Below are 24171 nucleotides of genomic sequence, written 5' to 3'. Positions count from 1 at the left end.
GTATATGCAACGTTTGGACCGCCTGGCTCGTTGCGAACTAATTTGCCAGAATTTTACGTAATTATGACATAACAGTGAAAGGTTGTACAATGTAACAGCAATATTTAGACTTAGGGATGCCACCCGTTAGATAAAATACGGAACGGTTCCGTATTTCACTGAAATAAACATTTTGTTTGCTAAATGATAGTTTCCGGATTCGTCCTTATTAATGACCAAAGGCTCGTATTTCTGTGTGATTGTGTTATAATTAAGTCTATGATTTGATATTTGATAGAGCAGTCTGACTGAGCGATGGTAGGCAGCAGCAGGCTCGTAAGCATCCATTCAAACAGCACTTTTGTGTGTTTTGCCAGTAGCTCTTCGCTGTGCTTCAAGCATTGCGCTGTTTATGACTTCAAGCCTGTCAACTCCCGAGATGAGGCTGGTGTCACCGATGTGAAATGGCTAGCTAGTTAATGGGGTGCGCGCTAATAGCGTTTCAAACATCACTCGCTCTGAGACTTGAAGTAGTTATCCCCTTGCTCTGCATGGGTAACACTGCTTCGAGGGAGGCTATTGTCGATGTGTTCCTGGTTCGAGCCCAGGTAGGAGCGATGAGAGGGACGGAACCTATACTGTTACACTGGCAATACTATAGTGCCTATAAGAACATCCTGTAGTCAAAGTTATATGAAATACAAATGGTATAGAGAGAAACAGTCCTATAAATACTATATTAACTACAACCTAAAACCTCTTACCTTGGAATATTGAAGACTCATGCTAAAAGGAACCACCAGCTTTTATACGTTCTCATGTTCTGAGCAAGGAACTTAAACGTTAGCTTTTTTACATGGCACATAATGCACTTTTACTTTCTTCTCCGACACTTTGTTTTTGCATTATTTAAACCAAATTGAACATGTTTCATTATTTATTTGAGGCTAAATTGATTTTTATTGAGGTATATTAAGTTTTAAAAAAAGTGCTAATTCAGTATTGTTGTAATTGTCATTACTACAAATAAATAAAATACTTTTTTTTTTTTTTTTATTAAAAACACGATTATTTTCTTTAAAAAAAAAAAAAAAAATTATATATATATATATATATATATATATATATATATATATATATATATATATTATTTTTTTTACATAAACAAATCGGCCGATTAAACGTATCGGCTTTTTTTGGGTCCACCAATAAATCGGTATCGGTGTTGAAAAATCATAATCGGTCGACCTCTAGTGTATATACACACAGTGTACAAAACATTAAGGAAACCTGCTGTTTCCATGACAGACTGAACAGGTGAAAGTTATGATATTTTATTGATGTCACTTGTTAAATCCACTTCAATCAGCATAGAATGTAGATGAAGGGGAGGAGACAGGTTGAAGAATTCTCAAGCCTCAAGACAATTGAGACATGGATTGTGTATGTGTACCATTCAGAAGGTGAAAGGGCAAGAAACAATTTACGTGCCTTTCAATGGGGAATGGTAGTAGGTGCCAGGCGCACTGGTTTGTGTCAAGAACTGCAAAGCTGTAGGGTCGCTCACAACAATTTCCTGTGTTTATTAAGAATGGTCCACCATCAAAGGACATCCAGCCAAATTGACAACTGTGGGAAGCATTGGAGTCGACATGGGCCAGCATCCCTGTGGAACGCTCGACACCTTTTAGTCCATGCCCTGACGACTTGAGTATGTTGAGGGGAAAAGGGGGGGTGCAACTCAATATTAGGAAAGTGTTTAATGTTTTGTACATTCAGCGGGAGATTGAGTCTTTATCTATGACAGTATAAACAGCAAGAGCCAGGCAATAAAGGAACATCTGTTTACAGACTGCATCAAGCGAGGCCAGCAGCCCAGCCACCAAGCAACATGACAAAAAGCAAACAGTGTTGTTTAAGGGGGGGGGACTAACTTCCAACTTGTTGCTATTTTTCCCAGGAGGAGCGGTAAGGAGAGAGGGAGAGAAGAATAGGGGGGTGGGTGGTGGTGGCGTTATTAGCAGTGTTTGTCAGCGGAGCACGTTGGGAGTTATAACAGGCGGACTTTGGAAAGACGACATGGGCCTAGAACGCCACATGACCACCACCGCAGTTGATGAGAATAGCCACAGAAACAGAGAACTGGTCACCAGGACTGTCCACACAGTGGTAGTGAGTGACGCAAGGAAATTGTTACATTTGGGGAAGGATGGTGTCTGTGCTGGTGGGCCTTCCCACTCCACAACACTAATGGGACAAGTCAGACCACGAGGAAATACAGATAAATGTACAAATAGTTATAACTATGTAATAACTTAGAAGTTGAAAGGATCTTATCCCTGCTATATCATCACTGCAGTCCACACTGTCAGACTGTCCACACTGTCAGTGTTCCTCGTCTGACCGGCTACACGTAGCTGCTGTAGCACTAAGCCCGTGGGTTTTTGGCCGTGGGTCAACTCCAGGCCTATTCTTGGTCCCTGAGACCTAGACAGACTATCAGGCAGAAAGTGTGCATAGATTAACTGTCTAGTGTATGTTATAAAGAGACCTATGGCTTTCATCACTGGATTGCTAACTACACCAATAAAACCAAATCAGGCAAAAGCGAGCACTCCCATTGCCACACACACACACACACCTGAATGAAAAACAAGCCGCTCAAATACAGCACCGCACAGGTCATGTTAAAATCAGGCTTCCTCGATGTTGTAAAACACTGGCGGAGGCTTTCACCCATGTGTGTGTGTGTGTCCCTGTAAAATAACCAAAACTTTATTCATAGGGCTTAGCTTTAATTGGCTGCTGTGTTATTGTGGTTATGAGCATTGTTTATCATGTCGTGATTGGGTTTCAAGCGGCCCCCGCTCCGTAAACAAGCAAATGAAAACTTAGACAACCGAAAAGCGCCTTGGGTCGTCTGGCGATACTGGTGGAGCTCTGGGTACATAAACACTAGTCAGGTGGTCGTTTTCTTTTTTTGGAGAATCATTCAAATACAAACAATGAATGGGTCTGAGACAGTTCATCTGTTTGGAAAATATTTCAGTCTTTCGAAACGACTGAAAGGAGGGATGAACAGGGTGTATGTGGTACGTAACAGCATTGTAATTGCTGTGTCAACAAGATATCACCCCGCATTAATGTTGTATGCCTTTCTTTTTTTCTTTACGTTTCTAAATGGACATTTAAATAATTGATGGCCGATGCAATCCATTATTTTCTGGGCATGACTGCTCCCACACAACAGCAGCAGTCTGCTGCTTTTCAAAATGGACTGTTCCGTTGTCGTGGTAGCCAGGAGGACATACTCTGCATCCCAAAATGGGACCCTGTTCCCTATATAGTACACTACTTATTGGTCAAAAGCAGTGCAATACATAGGGAATAGTGCTGTTTGGTACACAGGGGCTCTCCAAATCTGTTCCTGGAGATCTGTCCCGTAGGTTTTCACTCCAACCCTAATCTAGCGCACCTGCTTCTAATAAATATCTGGTTGATAAACAGAATCAGGTTAGTTACAACTGGGGTTGGAGGGAAAACCTACAGGAGGGTAGCTGTCCAGGAACAGGGTTGGAGAGCCCTGGTCTTCAACAATAATGTATGCTGGCTGCTGGCTAGGAATAGCCTCCAACGCTAACGCCACACAAGCGCTTCTGTTCTACTTGCTAAGCAGATTTAATGAATCCTGTACTCAACAAAAAAGCTATTCCTTTGTTTCGTTTGACCACTCCACTGAGTCCCGTCTGTCTATCCATCCGCTCTGTCGTTTGACCAGTAGTTGCAGAATTTCCTCCTTGATTGGTCGCAAATTAAAAATGTTAAATTAGGCTTGAGCACGAGTAATGGCTTATAGGGCGCTGCAGCGAGCTACATACAGTAAGTGGTTCAGGTCAGGAGACAGACTCCCTCAAGCTGCTAACTGGTGAGAGACATTTACAGAAGTGGAAGAATATTTTCTGAGCCGGCTAGAGGATGTCCTCAGCGAGTCTACTGCCGTCACCCTATGGATTTGTCCCAAAAGGCACCATATAGTGCACTACTTTTGATCAGGGCCCATAAGTAGTGCACTATATAGGGAACAGCCATAAGTAGAGGGACACTCAAAACAGGGACCTTTAGGGTTCAACATTTTCCCTCTCAGCTCGTTGTGTCAGCCTGTCTCCAGAGTGTTGTTGTTCAAACACTGAGGCCCTGTGAGGGAAAGGATGGGAAAAGCACAGCGTGAATAACCCCTCTGAATGCTTTGGGTGCGACCAACCAATTGAGCTTCCTATGAGAAGAGCAATCATGTCGCCATATGGGGAGGGGACACCGAGAGCTATTCCCCCTGCTGCCTCCCGGCCTCAACTGTCTCCGCACATTAAGTGGAGCTGACAAAATAACAACCAACTTTTATCCCCTTTAATTTCCTTGGGTAGTGTAGAAAACACAGCGCAGATGTCTCAAGACACACAACCTGCAGGGCTCTCTGATGAAAGCTTTACGAGTGGGACCTCCAGAAATTCACAGATTGCGAGAGAGGCGAGAAACAAAAGAGGAAGTTTGCAAAAATGAAAGTGCAATGTCAATGAAATGAAAACCTAACAGAGTTGCATGTTCAGAGCAAACGTTTACATATCTGCAGCTGGGACAAATCAGACTGGAGTGGTTGTGGTTTCCTCATACCATCTCACCAAGACGAGAAAGGCGAACGCAACGGTTCTGAAGGTGACCTTACATTAATACATCCTATAGGCCAGGGGTATTCAACACCTACTCTGCGAGGTCTGGAGCCTGCTGGTTCTCTCTTCTACCTGATAATGAATTACACCCACCTGGTGTCCCCAGGTCTAAATCAGCACCTGATTAGAGGGGAACAATATAAAAAAGCAGCGGAATTGGCCTTGAGGTCCAGAGTTGAATTTGATGGCTATAGTATATCAAATTGAAAAAATACCTATCCTGTGTATGGATAAACCTGTAACAGACTAAACACCCACAACACTGTGGTCCATGAAGTTTATATGCCAGTGTATGGCCCCTAGATGGGACAGAGACCCCTTTCTCTGGGGCCCTGCACTGTCATGGTTACACTCCTACTATATACGCTGTCTGTGCGTCTACATGTCTCCACAAAATAGAAAAAAGGCCTTTGTGTGCACTTTGAGCTGCCCAGTGCTCTGCCTGCCGGTAAACAGGGCGGTGCTGCAGACACAGGCAGGCCGCTGAACAGTTTAACCCTTTATCTCGTCCAATCAGGGGCTGAGCTGGCCAGCCGGGGACAAACTTTGCCCAGAGTGGTTAACCTCCCGGCAGGGCTACGTGTCTGGACTGGAGCTACTGTGGAGAGTAGAGGCTGAATGCTCAGACACTAAGGGTCAACACTGGAGAATGAGAGGGCACACAAACAGAAGGTCTACTTAGATCAACCTGTACAGTCTATACATGACCCGTCTCCCTGACAAAAAGCAGCAGAACCTGAACTCTGACCCCCCCTCTCAGTTAACGCCTCCACACACACACAACCGAAATACCCATCCATGTATCTGTCACCTTTACATTCAGAACCCTTGCCAGAGGGAGACCTACACTACCGTTCAAACGGTTGGGGTCAATTAGAAATGTCCTTGTTTTTGAAATAAAAACTTTTTTTTTGTCCATTAAAATAACATCAATTGATCAGAAATACAGTGTAGACATTGTTAATGTTGTAAATGACTATTGTAGCTGGAAACTTCACTGTTGACGTTGAGAATGGTGTTTTGCTGGTACTATTTAATGAAGCTGCCAGTTGAGTACATGTGAGGCGTCTGTTTCTCAAACTAGACACTGATGTACTTGTCCTCGTGCTCCATTGTGCACCGGGGCCTCCCACTCTTTCTATTCTGGTTAGACAGTTTGCTCTGTTCTGTGAAGGGAGTAGTACACAGCGTTGTACGAGATCTTCAGTTTCTTGGCAATTTCTCACATGGAATAGCCTTCAATGCTCAGAACAAGAATAGACTGACTGAGTATCAGAAGAAAGAGCCTGTAATCAAACCCACAAATGATGATACTCAACTGGTCTAAAGGCCAGTTTTACTGCTTCTTTAAATCAGAACAACAGTTTTCAGCTGTGCTAACATAATTGCCAAATGGCTCCAGCTAACAGCTTCAACCAGAAACAACAATTCGCCAGTGATCAGTGTTCCTTCTCATACTACATGCAGGGCCTCATCTACACCACAAAGATCCTTATTAACACTTTTCAGGGTCAAAATACAGCCATTCATATTGTAGAACACCATTAAGGACACACACACAGTTACACACACAGTTCCAAAACTTACACACAAAAGGTCACAAAAGCGGTGTTTAAACAGACGCCGCCAGGCTTTGTCAGAAGTGTGAATCAGATGAATTGGGTCAAAGAGTTGTTCAGAGACAGCAGTAGAACAGGCTGTTCCTACAGGGCCACAAAGCAGCAGAACAGGCTGTTATAGGGGCACAATGAAGCCATTTAGGCCAGAATAGACATGTACCAAATCATACAAATAGATTAACACATTCTTAGGGCCTAATGAATGTAGGGTGAAATAAATACACACTAGGTCTATAGACCTGAGGGTAGTGAAGTAGTAGGCTACAGTGCAATCAGGACACAATCAGTTCTCTCAGGGGCCTGGTGAAATGCAACACACTGCATTTACCCATTGGATTATACCCTTAACAAAATGTCCACTTTTTAAGGGAGTAGACCGTTCTCAGTGCTCCATTCACATAAGGATAAGTGTTCCCAGTCTGTCACTTCAGAGTGACATGCTGTAAGTAAGATGGACTTGATGAATGAACACCTCAGGGTGTTGCAGTCCACCAAGTTAGCAGTTACTCAACCTCAGTGTGTACAGCAGCTGCGCTGGCTCCCTACACTACCCTCCAGTTAAAACATAACACACTGATTGGGAATAAGGAACTTTGGTCACTAAGTGTCATGTGATCAGAGTCTCCTGTCTCATCTGTTCCTGCTGTGGGAAGGCATGGTTACGGTGTCACCACCACTAGCCACTCCATAGTAACCCCTACATCCCCCCGGCTGACTGATTGTCACACTTCACGAGGACAGAGGGAGTGTTGAGCGCCGGGTGCCGATTGATCATGACTAGGGAGTGGACTTCTTATCCTGACCATGTGACCTGAACAGGAAACACTCTGGGCCCTCAATACAGGCTCTAAATTTGGGGCGGCAGGTAGCCTAGTGCTTAGAGCATCGGGCCAGTAACTGAAAAGTTGCTGGGTCGAATCCCGGAGCTGACATGGTAAAAATCTGTCTATCTGCCCATGTACAAGGCAGTTAACCCACTGTTCCACGGTAGGCCGACATTGTAAATAAGAATTTGTTCTTAACTGACTTGCCTAGTTAAATTAAGGTTAAATAAAAAAACTGGCTCTAACTAGGACTAAGTAGGGCTGCAGTCAGGACAAACTCCTGTAGTAACAAGGAGAACTATGAACTGAGTTCTGTGCCGATTCAGATTGATCATAACATCAGTGGAGGGAGGACAGAAGGAATGGTATTTGGCAGGCGATGCCTTGGTTCAGTATGGACAATCAGAGACAGAGACTCCTCACATCCTCCTCTATCCCCAACTCCTTCTCAAAACCCATTGGCTGAGAAAGCCAGAGGTCCTTCACCTCCAATGGGTTTTGAGGTGGCGCGAGGGGTATACAATCGAGATTCTCCCTGAGAGATCGGTTGAGGAGAACTGGTTGCTGTGAAAACATGGAGCGCAGAGGCGTCCAGTCCCCAATGCAAATATCAATAGAGATATCCAATAAGCCACAAATACAACACTTAACAGCCTTTTGGACACAGCAAGACTTAAAAATGGCCATTTGTGTCTCAGAGTTGTGGCGTGCAGTCTCTTTAACACGCCATCTTTGTAGATTAGGAGCAAATACAACTGATAGAGGGCCCACGAATACAATGATGATAGATGTTCTTTGGATAGATAACAGATCCAATATCATGGGAACTAATATACAGCCAACTGATTCACCCACTGATTCACACAACAAAGGGGACATATACAGGGTGGCAATTTCATTATGGGTGTGAGAATGTTAACACTTTTCAGGTAAAAAAACAAAACAAAGGTCATGTAAGACTATCAACAATGACATCCAGCTTCCAAAGAAGTGTGTGATTTATAGAGAGACAACCATTACTTTGCATAACAGGGTTCTAGCTATGCAACAGCGATTGAAATGTATTTTCATATCATTTCAATACTGTACTGATTTATACGGGCATACCTCCGTCTCGTAAGTAGGCCGAGTCTCGAGTCTACATGGGACACTCTTCACGCCACTTTGATACAAAGTGATTTGTTGCAGGTTAGGAGAGCATTTTTGGTAACCTTAACCTCAGTCTCCTAACGTGCTGCGTAAGTCCTCCTAACCTGCTACAAAAAAAGTCACTTCGGTATCAAAGTGGCATGAGTCTACATAGACTAGACTATGGAGAAGACTGAACATTCTCATTTCCTGTGACAACCAGGAACTGCTTTCAAAAGCATTCCTTTTAAGAACACAAGTCAATTGGAATTCATTCAGGACATTGTGAGAGTTGTCAACGTGATCTGTTTGTTAGATCCGTACATTAGTCAAACCTACACTTAGGATTTTGACATTAAAGCATGTGCTCAAACTATTATGCTATGACTTTCAGTTACCTTGCCGTGGAATGCAAATGTTGCACAGTATGGGACCATTTTCATGAATGCTTTGAAATAGGCCCACTGTTGGAATTTGCATCAAATCACTTAAAAGCTCAACAGCATGCAGGCTGTCATCATAACAAGATGTAGCCTAGGAGGCCATTGTCACCTGACAATACTACAATCGGATTTGAAATCCACTTCTTGCTATTCATGAATTGTCGATAATTTTGTTGTAGCACACACAGATTCGAGATGCTGCAGAAACTTTGTGCAGCTGGGGGAAGTGATTAGCGAGGCAACGTACACAAATTCGAAATAATCGAAAGTGTTACATTTGCATAGCTACAATGTATCCGCTCTGTGGTAACGATCCAAAGCAAGACATGAATATGATCAAGCTCAGACTTACGTAACGTCTCAACTTTTTTTCTGGAGGAGATTTTCTTAACCAGCCCGAGCACACCACATCTCCCCCGCTCATCTTTCCTCCTTTCTTCCTCGCCGTCTGGATGTTTGGGCCGAGATTGTTTTGAGTGAACCTGCAAATATTGACAGGGAGCGGTCAATGGGGGAAAAAAAACTGGAGAAAAAATACGTCGCATTGGTTGAGATTTTATGAGTTGGGTAAGCGATAAATACCGTCACACCTCCTAGTCTGCGCTGCGAGTCACCAACAGCGACTTTACGACAGTCCTCTGAAATGTATCAACCTCTTTTGTCAAGAAGTGTGTTAAATAGCCAAATTAAATCCCAAAGTGTCGTGCGTCCGTGGTTACCTTCTTCTGGATATGTTTCGCACTCCAAGCAGAATAGTTGCTTGCAAGTGAAACTCGCCGAGTTTGGCTTTCAGTGAACGCGCTTTTATGCAATTCCTTCCAAAGTAGAACAAATATTTGTAAGCACACTAGGATACTTATTTTCCTCTCCTTTCCGACGCATAATTGTTTCACGGAAAGTACAATGCCTTTTCACCCAAAAACGTAGCGTTTCACCGACCTTCCTCCCAGTTTCACTCCCTGTGGTTGCTAATTATGATTGACAGATCGGCAGCTCTGTGTTTTCCCTGAACTCAGCCTGACAGCCTCCTTTGGAACACGCAGGCAGAGGGAGAGGCGGCGTGCAGGAAAATATAACCAACACGCCATGGGACATGTAGTTCTCAATTGTTTGGCGTTTCTCCCCCCAAAACAAATAACCGCATTTTGATCAATTATTTTTTGCATATGGTTAGTATAGATGTACACCCATCTGACTGAATACCGTTGGGAAAAGATGGCTTTCTAATGACTGAACGGAATAACAAAGAAACTGCATTCCAGTGTTCAATGTAGGACCTCTCATGCCATGCGCACGTGGAAACTACACTTACCACAATGCGCGCCACTTGTGCGCTCGAAGTCATGCAACCTCGAAGACAGTGAAGAAATGCCCGTACAATTAGAAAGTTGGCGATTGCCATTACATTATATCTATGTGTGTAAGTGTGAGCACCAAAACCAGAAACAACAAAACTCGAATAGGAATATTATAATTTCAGCAACAATAAATAAAACATCTCTTCGTCAAATGTTTTACCTTTATTTAACCAGACAAGTCACATTTCTATTTACAATGTTGGCCGACGCTGGGCTAATTCTGCGGGTGCCCTATGGGACTCCGAATCACTGCCGGTTGTGATACAGCCTGGATTTGATCCATGGTGTCTGTAGTGACGCCTCTAGCACTGAGACACAGTGCCTTAGACCCCTGCACCACTCAGGAGCCCAAATTAATTAAATGTCTTTGTTGCTTCATTGCAAGAGTAGGCTATCCATCCCTTGACAACTCTAGTAGTGTTGTTCTTGTAGACCCTGAGCCTGACTATTGGCAATTTGACAGAGATGAGTTCCCATGAGGGTTAAAGTATCTGTGGAATTCTGGAATGTTATTGTAATGGTAAAAAGCTCTCCACTGTATTTTGGCTATTAGCCTGTATTTGTAAGTCCATCTATAATGTCTGACTGCCAATTTCGAATGGGTTTGAGCATAGTATACATGCAGATCAATATTGTTGTGATTAACGAATAGTCAACTGATGTACCAAAACAAACATTAACTTTTCATATAACTTACTAATACAAATTAATAACTATTATTGTGCACAACAGCCATCACAGGGCGGCAGGGATCCTAGTGGTTAGAGCATTGGACTAGTAACCGGCAGGTTGCTGGATCGAATCCCCGAGCTGACAAGGTAGAAATCTGTGGTTCTGCCCCTGAACAAGGCAGTTAACCCACTGTTCCTAGGTTGTTGTAATTAAGAATTTGTTCTTAATTGACTTTCCTAGTTTAAAAAAAACAATTAAATGTATGACTCAGGCAACACAATAACATTCAAACAATGTATTAATCATATGCAGATTCACAACTAAGTACAGCCATGACCCACCCAGTTGTGAGTGAGACTTTACATTCTAATATTAATCCATTTAAACATTCACATAGCCATTAAAGATATTTGTCACAGCATAGCTCCATACAGCAGGCAAGCCCAACCGGTGAGGACAACAATTGAGTACATTTGTCAGTCTACCATCCATAATACTATTGATACTACTTGTCAATGTCTTCTAAAATACTATTCAGCCTGGGAGATAATTTTTCCTTTTTACTGTGTGCTCCTCAAGATGGGTCTATGACACCATAGAGCTGAAAGAAAGATATTGCTGTGGTAAAAGTTCTAGTCACTGGTATTTTGCTGAGCCATACTAGTCACTGAGGAACTTAACAGGAGCATAAATCCCAACTTCATGGTCCCCAATAGACAAATGGAAAAAGAGAGAGGAAGGGAGGGAGACAGAGAAGGCATTATGTTTATTAAATTACATTTTAAATAAGTGGTTCCAGAGTTCATGCTTTTGCAAGGGACTTAAATTTTTATGAGAAAGGCATTAAAACCAATTGCATTTGATGTGCCAACCATAGAAAAATAAAGGGATCAAACAGGGATCAAACAATATGCATTTGTGATTTGTATTTGTATGGGGATGTTAGCTGCTCATCAAATCATCCCACATTGGTTTTTGCCTTCATTGTTATCACATTGAAATCTCTGCAATAATAGAGGGGTTATAGTATCCATTTTAAAGCCCACCGCCACAATAATAGTATTTCATAACTTCAATTGAATTGTAGCGTACTTCATATGTTCCCAGAGGGAAGTTGTTTTGCCACAATGGCAATAACTACAATAGACTGAAAAAGTTGCTCCTAAAAAAGTGCAGCCTGGCAAATCTACATACAATACTGAAAAAATGTATAAATGCAACAATTTCAACGATTTTACTCAGTTACAGTTATAAGGAATATTTAAGGAAATCAGTCAATTGAAATAAATTAATTAGGCCCTAATCAAGCCATGGGTGGGCTTGGGAGGGCATAGGCCCACCTACTTGGGAGCCAGGCCCAGCCAACCAGAATAATTTTCCCCCACAAATGGGCATTATTACAGACAGAAATACTCCTGTTTCATCAGCTGTCTGTGTGGCTGGTCTCAGACGATCCTGCAGGTGAAGAAGCTGGATGTGGAGGTCCTGGGCTGGTGTGGTTACACTTGTTCTGCGGTTGTAAGGCTGGTTGGACGCACTGCCAAATTGTCTAAAATTACATTGAAGGCAGCTTATGGTAGAGAAATTAACATTCAATTATATGGCAACAGCTCTGGCAACAGAGATTCCTTCAGTCAGCATGCCAATTGCACGCTCCCTCAAAAGTTGAGACATTTGTGGCATTGCGTTGTGTGGAAAAACTGCACAGTTTAGAGTGTCTTTTTATTGTCCCCAGCACAAGATGCACCTGTGTAATGATCATGTTGTTTAATCAGCTTATTGATATGCCACACCTGTCATGTGGATGGATTATCTTGGCAAAGGAGAAATGCTCACTAACAGTGATTTAAACAAACTTGTGCACAAAATTTGAGAGAAATTAGCTTTTTGTGAGTATGGAACATTTCTGGGATCTTTTATTTCAGCTCATGAAACATGGGACCAACAATTAACATGTTGCATTTATATTTTTGTTCAGTATATTTGGGCATTCTGAACCTGCTGATGAAGCTGCTCTGGTACCATTAAAAAAAAAGGCCACACTTGATATCATACAACACTGAGTTGTGTAACTTACAGGGAATGCCATTGCTCAATAAAACTTTTGATGTGTCCTTACAAAACTGTACAAGTGAAACGCAAATGGATCGGTCAATTAATAATTGAGTGCCATTGATTTTTCCCAAATGCTTTTTGAGGCGATTACAGTGCTACCACTACAGTGTGTTGTAAACGTAATGGCAGGGATACCGAATAGCACAGAAATGACCCATTTGCAAACCACAAGCTTGCATTGCTACATTACACATATTGGCTATGCCATTAGCAACAGCAAGTGTGCTGATAGGGTCAACCGTTGCATACCATTCGCTCCCATTTCCTATTCATGTAGTGCCACTATTGCAAGTCTGATGCTACTGTTTTAAGACCCATTACATAAAGATGCTTCTCAATATCCTTTTGGAGAGGGTAAGGGTTCTATAACTTGTCGGTCACGTCTAAGAGGTTTTTAGGTCAGTTTCCACTGGGTAAGGAAACCTATCCTGGCTGGTAATTTGAATGATGAGGCTTTCCCATGGGAGGTCTGTCTGACATCATCGTGAACTCTCCCTTCTGTGACTCTTATAATCTCTCTACTGGGTCATGTTCATTAGGGCACACCGTGACAAAACATTTTAAAATGTTGTGCAACGTAAAACAAAAATGAGCGTTTGTTTTGTTAACGGACATGTTCAGATAGTACCTCCCCGTTTTCAGAACGTGCCTAATAAACACGACCCGTGGTATTATACAAGATTGTCAAGGAGGACGGATTTATTTCCTTCTTCCTGGACACTCCTTCAGTTTTACTCAAACATATTCACCTATTGGCATAGAAGAGCACCGGTAATTGACCAAATGCCGGGACTGTGCATGAGAAATCTTGAGAAGCTACCGCAGTGATAAACGCACCACATCTGAAGCAGGTGGTCTTGGCTACAGCTTCAAAGCCACTCTGCTCGGTCTTTCATCTAGGGAAGGGAAAGGGGATACCTAGGTAGATGCACAACTGAATGCATTCAACCCAACCCCTCTAGGTTCTCTGAAATCACATTCACACTTGCAGAGGAAATGTTACCGCAACTTAGCATGCCGTTCATCTGTATCACAGCAACAGACTTCATTAAATGGGAACACCGCCCAAAGGTAAATGTCTGGACATTCAATCATTAACAGTGCCTCAAAACCAGTCTTAACATTCACTCAAACATCAAGTGTCCAATTGGAAACCTAAGAACCATGACCAGTACATGTAATGTTCAGTATGACTACAAGCTGAACACAGCCATGCATTCATACGGCCGATAGCTAGCTACTGCAGTGTGTTCAGCGAAGCCAATAATACAAGAGCATCTAAATGACACTCGTGGAAGAATGTGAAACGTGAAGAAGGTGTAAAACTCACCAGGGGGGCTTGTGGGTAGCGCTATGTGCACAGAGCAGGCAGACACAAACAAGACCCTTTCAGCAATTCATCTTTAATATTGGGGAAAATGGTGTATTGTAGATCACTTTAAAACACTGTACAGCAAGGCTGAGGTGTGTCTTTCCAGTCAAATTCTGCTTGTAAAATCTGGTTTAATAGTATCTAACAAAAAGGCACAAAATCTGCAAAAAAAAAAAAAAAGTATCCCTGAATGAATAACTTAATTAAAAGAGTCAATGTTACTAACCATAACCCCACCTTAAAAACGTTGTCAAACGTTCAGCATGCAATTGTTTTCACACAAAATACACAAAATTTGTATTTAAAGATTAATCGCATCTTATACTTTTTGTATACAGTATTCATGGCATTAGTTATTCATATTCCATGTTTATTGAATGTACTTTCACACCCATATCTGTACATTTTATTGCATATGAAAATGTCTTACCTGACAAGTACACATCAATGAATCTCCTTATCAAAAATCAAACCCACCGCTTGAAAAAAGAAGAAATGCATGCAAACCAGAAAAGGTTGAGGTCTAGCTTGTCCCGAGGCAGAAAGTTGTGAGTTATGGATGATAATAAAAAAAGAGCCAGACATGAGAGGTAAGACCCTCACTGTAAGGTTGAGTCCAGTGTTGAGTTCAGTGTTGTGTTTAAGTCCATGTGGGCGTGTACATTATGCGTTGTATTCAAGTGCTCCCTCCAAGATCTTCAGCGCTCTCTCTCTCTTTACGTTCATATGTGCTTCACCTTCCACTGGATGAGTAGCCAACCAGACTTCTCTGTGCATGTCTCTCATATATAGAGTCCAGTGGTCTTGCAGTGCTATATTTACTTGTCTCTCACTCATTCTTCCCAGTCCCTCCTCCATCAGAAGACCAGTCTGTTGACAGTGTTGAACCCCCCACCTCCTCCTCCTCCCCCCGAGGGACCACAGCTGCCCGGGGGTTCGTTGTCGTCTGGTCCGTTGGGCCTGAACGAGCAGGAGGCAGAGGCCGCCTGGAGAGCTCGGGTCCGCGCATTCAGCTCCTGTTCCTATTGGACAAAGGAGTTCGGGACCATTAAAACACTGTTCAGAGGGTCGTTCATTAGGGAACAAATGGAAGAAAACAGAAACAGGCAGGGACTACCTGGAGTTTAATTTTCCGTTGCAGAACGGTTTAAAATGTTGCCTGTCCTAATGAGCATGACCCAGGAGTTTGGGTATTCTGCCTGAGCAAGAAAATGCAGCTCTGCTGTCCTCTAGTGGTTACTGCAAATGTGTGGTTGAAATGTTATTTTTTGAGAGATTAATGACTCATGAAATTTCACTTGACTAATTGCATCTTGAAAGCACAAAGGAAATGTGTAACATGTGTATGGTTGGCTTTCTGAATACTTGCAACATGTTTTGATCAAAGCTTGTTCTGAACTACTTTAATCCGGTCAATGGATACATGGAAAACAGGGTCCTGTTAAATGTTGAACATGGGCACAAGTTGAAAGGACAAATTCCAAAAACAAGTCCAAAAGAGAAGAACAAAGCGTGACTAGACATTACCAGAAATACCATGAAGAATATGGAAACGTGTCTGACATATCGATGCCACCCCCACAAAAAAATTAAACTTATTTTCCCCACCATCACTGACCTTGCTGATAACCAGGGGCGCAACTTTGGTTTTAGAAGTGGGGGGGACATAATGTATATATATTTTAAAAAATGTATCCAGTCAGATAAACACGCCAAACAGCCTACCGACTGCTCAGAGGTGTCCGCATGGTTTTAAAGCACATGGTTGCCCTGTTTTGTATCACATTCCAAGGATAAAACTGGGGGGGACAAAAATGCAATTTCAGAATGTGTGTGTGTAAGGGGGGCATGTCCCCCCCGTCCCCAGTGAAAGTTGCACCCTTGCTGATAACTACTTTGTTGAGGGAAAATGTACTGATACGATTATGATATGTTGTCTCACCTAGCCATCTTAAGGTAAATTCATTAATTGTAAGTTGCTCAGGAGAAGAGCTAAATGACTAAAATGTAAACACGCATGCACCTCAGCGTCCCATGCTAATCAAGCTATTAGAGGAAGGTTATTGGAGGCTAGCGTGATCATAAGTGAACACATTCCACTTCCCTGGGCCAATACATTAGCATAGCCTGATGCATCATTTAGGTCAGGATCACACTAAACGGTTATGCTAATGGCTGCGTCACCCCTCCTTGGCCTGTATTTAGTGACAGAAATGACAGGCGCCGACACAGGTTGGGACTGGAGGGCTTTTTATATAGAGATAATTGGTTGGAGTGAATCGGCTTTTCCCCCTTCTGCTACCCTGTTATCTAAAACTGGTCATGGAGAGAGAGATGAAAGTAGATTATTATAATATGGGTTGTTGTCCTCTAGTGGTTAAGAGGGTGGGGGTCAAAGGTGAGGCTTGTCCTACTTGTAAAGCCAATGGAAGAGGCTGCTTACACGTCACCAATTTAAGAGTTCATTCGATGAAACAAAAAAAATGCACTGATGAAAAGGAAATCGCCTCTTTAGTTAAGGTTTCAAACCAAAAATGAACATACTGTAAATGAAAGTGAGTAGAGCCCTTAGATAAACACGAGCAAACAGAAAACGCCTCATTCACTATACTGTAACTCCTCACACCCCCTTCTCTCACCTGTAAAAAGAGCTTGTTGTCCTTGGTGACGGCGTCCATCAGTTCTTTCTGCAGCGGAGGTTCAGAGCCCAGTCTCATGCCGTTGGCCGTCACTCCCCCGGTACTGTTCTGCCCCCCGGTAACATCCTGTTTCCGGTAGATCAGCACGTAGGCCGTGTCCTTGGGGAAACGGTTGGTGACGTTCTGAACCGACCCCAACGAAGTGAAAGTCACCCTGCTGTCGTTGAACAGCAGCCAATCCCCGGCCGCCTGGCTTCCGTACACCTCCACTTCCTGTTTGGGATGAGTCGCCCCGGAGCAAGTGAGTGCGATGGGCTCAGTCTGCCCGTTCCCAGGCTCCTCCCCCAGGGCGAGGGGATTGGCTAGGTGGTGTTGGGCTCCGTCGGCCCCGTTGAGGTTGCGGCCGTAGGAGTAGTAATGGCCGCTCTCCGACGACATCCCAGAATGCATCACTACAGAGCTGAGGACGTAGGGAACGAACTGGGCCGCCGGCCACACCCCTACCTCATTTTCTCCTCCTGCCATCCCGTTGTCGCCCTCTAGCCCAGTCTCCTCCTCCTCTCTCTGTGACGGCTTCAGTTTCTTGGCCAGGTTTTCGCTGCTCTCGGGCGAGTCCACTTGGAGTGGAGAGGATGGTGGCGAGGAAGAGGACGAAGAGTGTTTGGGTGGAGGGGCGTGCACGGGCAGTCTCATGAGCGGCGGGATGGTGACGTTGTCCAGGATCTTGCGGCGGACGTGGCACTTGGCGTCGTAGGAGAACCTCAGCAGCGTGAGGATGAGGTACTCGGGCGCCGCCACCACCCTCATCCCCCGCTCCGCCCGCTGCAGCGAGCCACACTTCTGGCAGAAGTAGGCGTTCTCCTTGTCCAGGATCTCTGGCGCCAGGAAGTAGTCCACCAGGTCAGGAACAGACAGCGGTGGCTCGCTGGACCCGGGAACAAAATGGACGCCGGTGGTGGAGGCCGTGACGGGTTTGGGAGAAGGGCCTATTTCGGGAGCTTCGCTACCCCCGTTGACAGCCCCCTGGCAGGGGCCCCGGGGTTCCTCTGAGGGGCCCTCGGTCTGAAGAGGGCTGGAGGTGGTGGAGGGACAGAAGGCCAGGGATAGGTCAGTGAAAGGTTCTTCTTTCTCCGAGACGCTGTTGCATGTCATACAGCGGATACCCGTGCTCAGCCTGCCTCCAAACATCCTCTCAATGAGCGTCCTCTCATCATTCCCCTCGGACTTCCCCTCCACAGGGGCCACGGGTGACACTCCGGCATCCTTCGCAGAGGTTTCACCCCCGGTGTTGTCACTCGGTCCGTTGCCAGGGGAGACATTTGGCTTGGCTGTCATGAGAACCTGGATGGTTTTCTCCTCTTCGTGTAACCTTGGCAACAGAACACGAGGAGACAAGAGAAAGTTCAACCAAAAATACAACATGCAAATGAATGTAACAGCATAATAAATGGAGCTGTCCTTTTCAATAACACCCATTCGAGTGAACATGAATTCTTTAACTTCTTAAAATCTTTCTCTCAAAACACTAGATTTATACATACATTATTTCCATCTATACCTGGAGTCATACAGGTTTTAGGAGCTGTAGGGTGCTCCAGCAGTCTACTAGATGGTGTACTACCTGTCCAGGAGGAAGGAGCTGTAGGGTGCTCCAGCAGTCTACTAGATGGTGTACTACCTGTCCAGGAGGAAGGAGCTGTAGGGTGCTCCAGCAGTCTACTAGATGGTGTACTACCTGTCCAGGAGGAAGGAGCTGTAGGGTGCTCTAGCAGTCTACTAGATGGTGTACTACCTGTCCAGTAGGAAGCGGAGGTACTCAGAACAGTCCTGCTGGGATCCTGCATTGAACCATGGGGGCCGAGACGCCTCAAAGAAGACTCTGGGGGCGTACGCTGCCCTCTGCAGGAGAGACACACAAACTGAATGACCACTCACCGAATACACACACCAAGTGAAACGTCAGGGATGGATCCATAGTCATTTCCATTGAAAAACCCGATGGCCACTAACAGCAGCGGGAGACAAACCTGGGTGTGTGAGAGGAAGGTGAAGAGGAGCTGCAGTTTCTTCATCAGTGTGTTGGCAGTGGCATCATTCAGACGTAACGATAAGACATGCCTCCTGAAACTGGGGCAGGACCATAGAAGGGTTCGTGCAGAGCATTTCATAAGAACTTCCTACATACATATTGCAGCATTATATCATTCTATTGTGAGAGGATTCAAGTCAATGTATATAGACAGCTTTGTTAACCATGCGGCCAACTCAATATAAATGCAACGTGTAGTTGTGTAGGTGTGTGTACTAAATCCACTACTCACTCTGTGGCTGAGAAGAGTGTCTGTATGATACTGTTCATGTAGCAGGTGTTTCCCAGGTTGATGAGACCAGTCTTGCCCGTCTCAGACTTGCCCGGCAGCCTCAGCAGGCCTGAGGCAAACGAGTTGGACTGGGACGTCCAGGCACTTTGGTTCAGAACCAGCTTGATCTTCTCCTCACCGGGCCCAGGTAGCTCCTAGAGGGGAGGGAGACAGCTTTCAGACACTACATACACCCCTTTTACTATACATGAGCTGCATAGTATTGTACACCGTCCGAATTTTAAAGGTCTATCCTTCAATAATGATGACATTACCCCCCCCATGTCAGGTGGATCATAATATAAGGACAGTAAATGTTTGATACATTAAAAAAAGGGCAACACTCGTGTGATCACTCGTTGTCAAGGTGTCTTACTTTGATGGCCTCCAGGATGTCGTCGTAGAGGTCAGGGAAGCCAGAGTACTGGTACATCATACAGTGGACGAGCTCTGTGAAGTGCAGCAGGAAAGCCTTACTGGTGGGCAGGCCGTCCTGCTTCAGACTCTGAACCAGGTCCACTATGTGTGGCACGACCTGGGGAAAACACATTGAATGAACGTATTGTAGACAAACATTTACAGTAAAGTCGTTTAGCAGACGTACAGTTAGCTAGGTGAGACAACCAACATATCACAGTCGTGGTACGTCAATTTATCCTCATCAGCAAAGTCAGTGCTGGTAGAATATGATGTTCTTGGTCATATGCACATCACATCTGTTACAAGGTGGAAAGGTGCTGTGTAGGAAACTAGGCACTGCATATAGCAGTAGAATAGCACTAAACACACTGATGTAGTGACTAGTAAAAACGTCAACCTTCCCATGCTACATTAAACCTCCCTTTTTGTCATGGGAGGGGGGGGGGGGGGGGGGTTCACACTGACTTAAATGTAATAAACCTTTTAAAATGAATTGACAATCATGGCAGATGAAAACCACCACCAGTCAACTAAAGGACCATCATGGTTCTTTAAACACTTCACACCTCATTAGTGGAAGAGCCCTGCTGAGAGGAGAGTGCTTCTGGGAAATGGAGTTTAATGGAGCCTGAAGGTATTTCAGTTAAATAGGGGGAATGAAGGAGGGAAAGACATGCAGTGTGCAATAGAACGAGTTGTATTGTGTGTTTCTTACCAAGTGGAAGGCCTCAGGAGAGTGTTGGAAACTCAGCAGCATATGGGAGAGAACCACTAGGGCCCCCTGTCGCACGATGGGGTACCACAGACGGTTGAACACCTACACACAAAGATAAAACATACAGCATATGTATTGTACACACACTGACACAGAAACACACAATTCAGAAGTGATACAGCTGGACACCATAATGACCAAACTACAGGAACACATTTTCGTTCATGTGATCAGTTAGAACTGATGAATAGATGAAGTTACTCTGTAGTTATAGATGCCATCACCATAGAGTTTCTAAACCCAGAGGCGCAACATCGCAAGACTTCCGGGAACGCTTGCGAAACAGATCAGGCCGGGGTTTGATACGTCAAGTGAAAAATTGTTCCGCAGTTGTGACTCGTCTTAAAATCTAAAGCTACAGCCTAGATTCCAGCCAATGTCTTCAGCGGCTGAACATGTTATTACTCCAACCTCGTGAAAGTGACAAGTTTTCATTTTTGTCAAATACTACTTTATATCGAAGGGGGGCTTTTTATTCAACGGCCTGCACATGCACAGTTCAGCGCTAGACGACCGTTCGACACGATGGCGTGTTTCTGCGTTTGGGCTTAGCTTGCCAACGTCGCCTACAAGTGTGATCGGGGGTTTCTATTGGAGAAGCAGTTTCTGCCTATCTTCATACTGTACTGTCTTTGCTATTACCATGTGTAACTACCATCTTAGTTCATTGGTGCATTGACACTCCCTGCTGAGGTAAGTGGTCAGTACACTACCCACCAGTTCAATCTTAAGCAGGGTGACATCTATGAGGATGGTGAACTTCTGCACCGCAGCCAGCCCCTTCAGCAGGGCAATGACCCACATCTCCACATGGTGGGCCAGAGGCCAGGACAACCAGTCAATCATCCTGAGGAAGGAAAGAGAGAGAGATGCAGAGAACAGTAAATAAGGGCAGAAAAGCTCTATTAAATCACTACATCCCATCTAGTATACACACTGCAAATACAACGGATTCCTTTATTCAGTTTAGCTAATGAAAAAACACAGTAAAGGCACCCAGTGACCTGCAGAGCGCTTGAGTCATGCTGGTGTCTTTGACGTTCTGGTCGGTGGTAAGGCTCTTGATGAGAACTGTGATCATCTGGAGAGGTATGTGCTGGACCAGGCTGGCTAGGGCAATGGAGGGGTCGAAGGAGGGGTCTGTGCAGAACACATAAAAAGTTGAGTATAATTGACTGATGTTTTTTTTGGGGGGGGGGTCACAGCTTACCAAATATGTCCCAATTGTATTCAAATGTCTTGTTTACAACCTCTACCCTAACCAAGTGACCCAATGCAAGTCTGATATTGAGCGGTGCATGATCTCTCCACCACCCTGGATCATTAAAATGACAAAGAAGTTACTGTTCCAAGTCTCAAGCATGTGTTAACAAGCCTGACATTCCTAGTTTTTCCATAGGTGGGCGAAGGTAGTCAAATTGGTGACTGCATTAGAAAATACTATAGTGTACTTTACTTCTGTACAGTAAACATCTATATTGTATTTGAAACGGCTCATTTTGTTCAAAGGATTTATAAAACTTTATTTAACTAGGCAAGTCAGTTAAGAGCAAATTCTTATTTACAATGACGGCCTACCTGGGAACAGTGGGTTAGCTGCCTTGTTCAGGGGCAGAACGACTTATTTTTACTTTGTCAGTTCGGGGATTCGATGTAGCAACCTTTCGGTTACTGGCCCAACACTCTAACCACTAGGCTACCTGCCGCCCCAACTTGTATGGGGCATTGATGCATAGACACATTCAGTGCAATTTGTGCGTCTGTGCTCATCTGTGACTGTGTGTGGTGCTCCCTCCCTCAGTCTCACCAGTGGAGGAGATTATAGCGAACACCTCCTGCAGAGATGGCAGCAGTGTGACCGGCTCCGCCTTCCAGATGTTCTGCAGCAACGTGCTGACCTTGGTCACCTGGTCCACGTACTCCCTCAGCTCCCGCTCCTGGCTGGCAGGACAGTGGAAGTACCCAATGGTCCTCACCAACTGCTGGCAGAACAAGATGGCCGCCTTCTCCCGGGGGATGCACTGTACGAAGTCTGAGAGCATGGTGGCAAGACAGGCGCACAGGGCTGGCTCAGGGCGTTCGCACACCATCCTTAGGATTTCTGTCTGGATGATGGAGAAGATATCCAGCACAGAGGGGCAGCTGATCAGCAGCCGCAGGCAGCCATGGATGTAGTCGACCACGGCCGGGTCCTTGCGGTCCAGGGGGCCATAGCCCTGCTGTAACAGGCCCAGGACAAAGTTTTTGCTGAAGAAGAGCTCAAAATCAGCACGGTGGTAGCGGGCATAGGCCTCCAGCACCTGGAAGCCCACCTGTTTTTGGAAGGCGTCTTCACCCAAGAAGATGAGGCGAGTGGTGAGGGTGTACAGGGCCTGACATTGGTCCGCCGTGACCTCTTTCTCTGCGGCTTCGACTACCTTCTTCACGATGGCCTTCTTCACTGGGACTGAGTGAGAGGAGCTGACCAGCGCCTCTAGAATCTTGTCCATGATGGCAGGCGATCTATATAGCTGTGAGGGGAACGATCAGGGAGCAGTCCACACCTAAAAGACGAGAGCGAGCAGGACATCAACCACCATTAGTGACCAGTTACTTATTCTGGCTAGCCTTCCATTTCTTCATGGAATGTCCACCACAGCTAGCTAGCTAGACGTATGATTCCTTCAACAACTTGTAATTTTTTAAAATGTATTTTACCTTTATTTAACTAGGCAAGTCAGTTAAGGACAAATTCGTATTTTCAATGACGGCCTAGGCTGCCTGTTCAGGGGCAGAACGACAGATTTGTACCTTGTCTGCTCGGGATTTGAACTCGCAACCTTTTGGTTACCAGTCCAACACTCTAACCACTAGGCTACCCTGCCGCCCCAATAATAAATAACCAACTGTAATCGTTTTTACCATTGCTGAAAATGTATATAAGCATAGCAATATCACAAGGATATGACGCTAGCCACAGGTAAACAAAAACAACACAGCATCATGCTTTGCCTTATCATCACAAAGCTAGCTAACTTAGCTAGCTAAACAAGTTAACACATTGAGCTAGTTACAGTACCCACAATCGGCATGTTATCGAATTCAAATTACCTGAGATTAAAATCATTGATGCACAAATAAAACATGTGTGGATAATAAACTATTTTTTCGTAATCTAGCTAGTTAACGTTCTTTAACAAACTAGCTAGCGATGCTAGCATGACGTTAGCTGTGTATGGTATTGCAACAAAGCAGGCCGGAGATGTCACTAACTTAGATAGAGGAAATGTATCTTCCCAAACATCACGTACCAATATAGTTCATAACACCAGCATCCGATGAAAATGCCAGTTGACATTAGTCGCCTGTTGGCAGCTCATTCATCTTTTATTTTGACATGATAAAATCAGCTGATTTAAAAGCCCTGCAGAAACGTCATTCCGATGGACCACGAATTTTTCTAGGAGTCTTCTGCTTTTGACGATCTCATTGCCTGTTTAATAAAGAACGAAAATGGCATCTATAAATAAACGTATATATAAACGTTTTGAGAATTACAGGTTTCTTTAAATACAAATATAAACATACTGACAATGGTTTGTAATGACTGTATTGTATTCCACGGACTTCTTTTACGCACTAACTGAGCTCATAGCTATTGGATAGGCATAGCATTTAGACTGGTAGATGTGGCAGATGGGTTATAAGTCAGTACATGTGCAGTGTTTGCATTTTTGGGGGAAAACACGCAGCCACGCAACAAA

The 24171-nt window shown here is 44.4% G+C and overlaps 2 protein-coding genes across 7 annotated transcripts in view; both read right to left on the bottom strand.

The window, feature by feature from the left end:
• The window catches only part of LOC110534539 (GRB2-associated-binding protein 1), a 70915-nt gene extending 60920 nt beyond the window's left edge, over nucleotides 1-9995 (bottom strand). The window contains exons 1-2 of one of the 5 annotated variants that reach the window (XM_036933662.1): nucleotides 9300-9995; nucleotides 9070-9199 (exon numbers count right to left, since the gene is read on the bottom strand). In XM_036933662.1, the coding sequence (XP_036789557.1) occupies nucleotides 9070-9141 (72 nt within the window). In that variant the 5' untranslated portion in view covers nucleotides 9142-9199; nucleotides 9300-9995. The remainder of the gene's footprint in view (nucleotides 1-9069; nucleotides 9200-9299) is intronic. The other 4 variants (XM_036933663.1, XM_036933661.1, XM_036933669.1 and 1 more) reach the window with 4 other exon arrangements.
• Nucleotides 9996-14245: 4250 nt separating this feature from the next.
• LOC110534537 (ubiquitin carboxyl-terminal hydrolase 38) lies at nucleotides 14246-24103 on the bottom strand. 2 transcript variants are annotated; one of them, XM_021619426.2, is made up of 12 exons: nucleotides 24000-24103; nucleotides 23719-23900; nucleotides 22236-22971; nucleotides 21433-21568; nucleotides 21146-21275; nucleotides 20369-20470; nucleotides 19610-19768; nucleotides 19195-19388; nucleotides 18901-19000; nucleotides 18666-18772; nucleotides 16874-18242; nucleotides 14246-15256 (listed from the first exon to the last, which is right to left on the bottom strand). In XM_021619426.2, the coding sequence occupies exons 3-12, from the start codon at nucleotides 22915-22917 to the stop codon at nucleotides 15092-15094; spliced, it is 3144 nt and encodes a 1047-aa protein (XP_021475101.2). In that variant the 5' UTR covers nucleotides 22918-22971; nucleotides 23719-23900; nucleotides 24000-24103; the 3' UTR covers nucleotides 14246-15091. The 2 variants fall into 2 exon arrangements, with proteins under 2 accessions (XP_021475101.2, XP_036789551.1); XM_036933656.1 differs by having other exon boundaries at nucleotides 23996-24010.
• Nucleotides 24104-24171: the final 68 nt, after the last annotated feature.

This window comes from Oncorhynchus mykiss, chromosome 10, assembly GCF_013265735.2.
Source record: "Oncorhynchus mykiss isolate Arlee chromosome 10, USDA_OmykA_1.1, whole genome shotgun sequence".
NCBI classification, from domain to species: domain Eukaryota; kingdom Metazoa; phylum Chordata; class Actinopteri; order Salmoniformes; family Salmonidae; genus Oncorhynchus; species Oncorhynchus mykiss.
The sequence above is the reverse complement of the archived record's forward strand: the minus strand, read 5'-3'. Positions and strand labels throughout refer to the sequence as shown.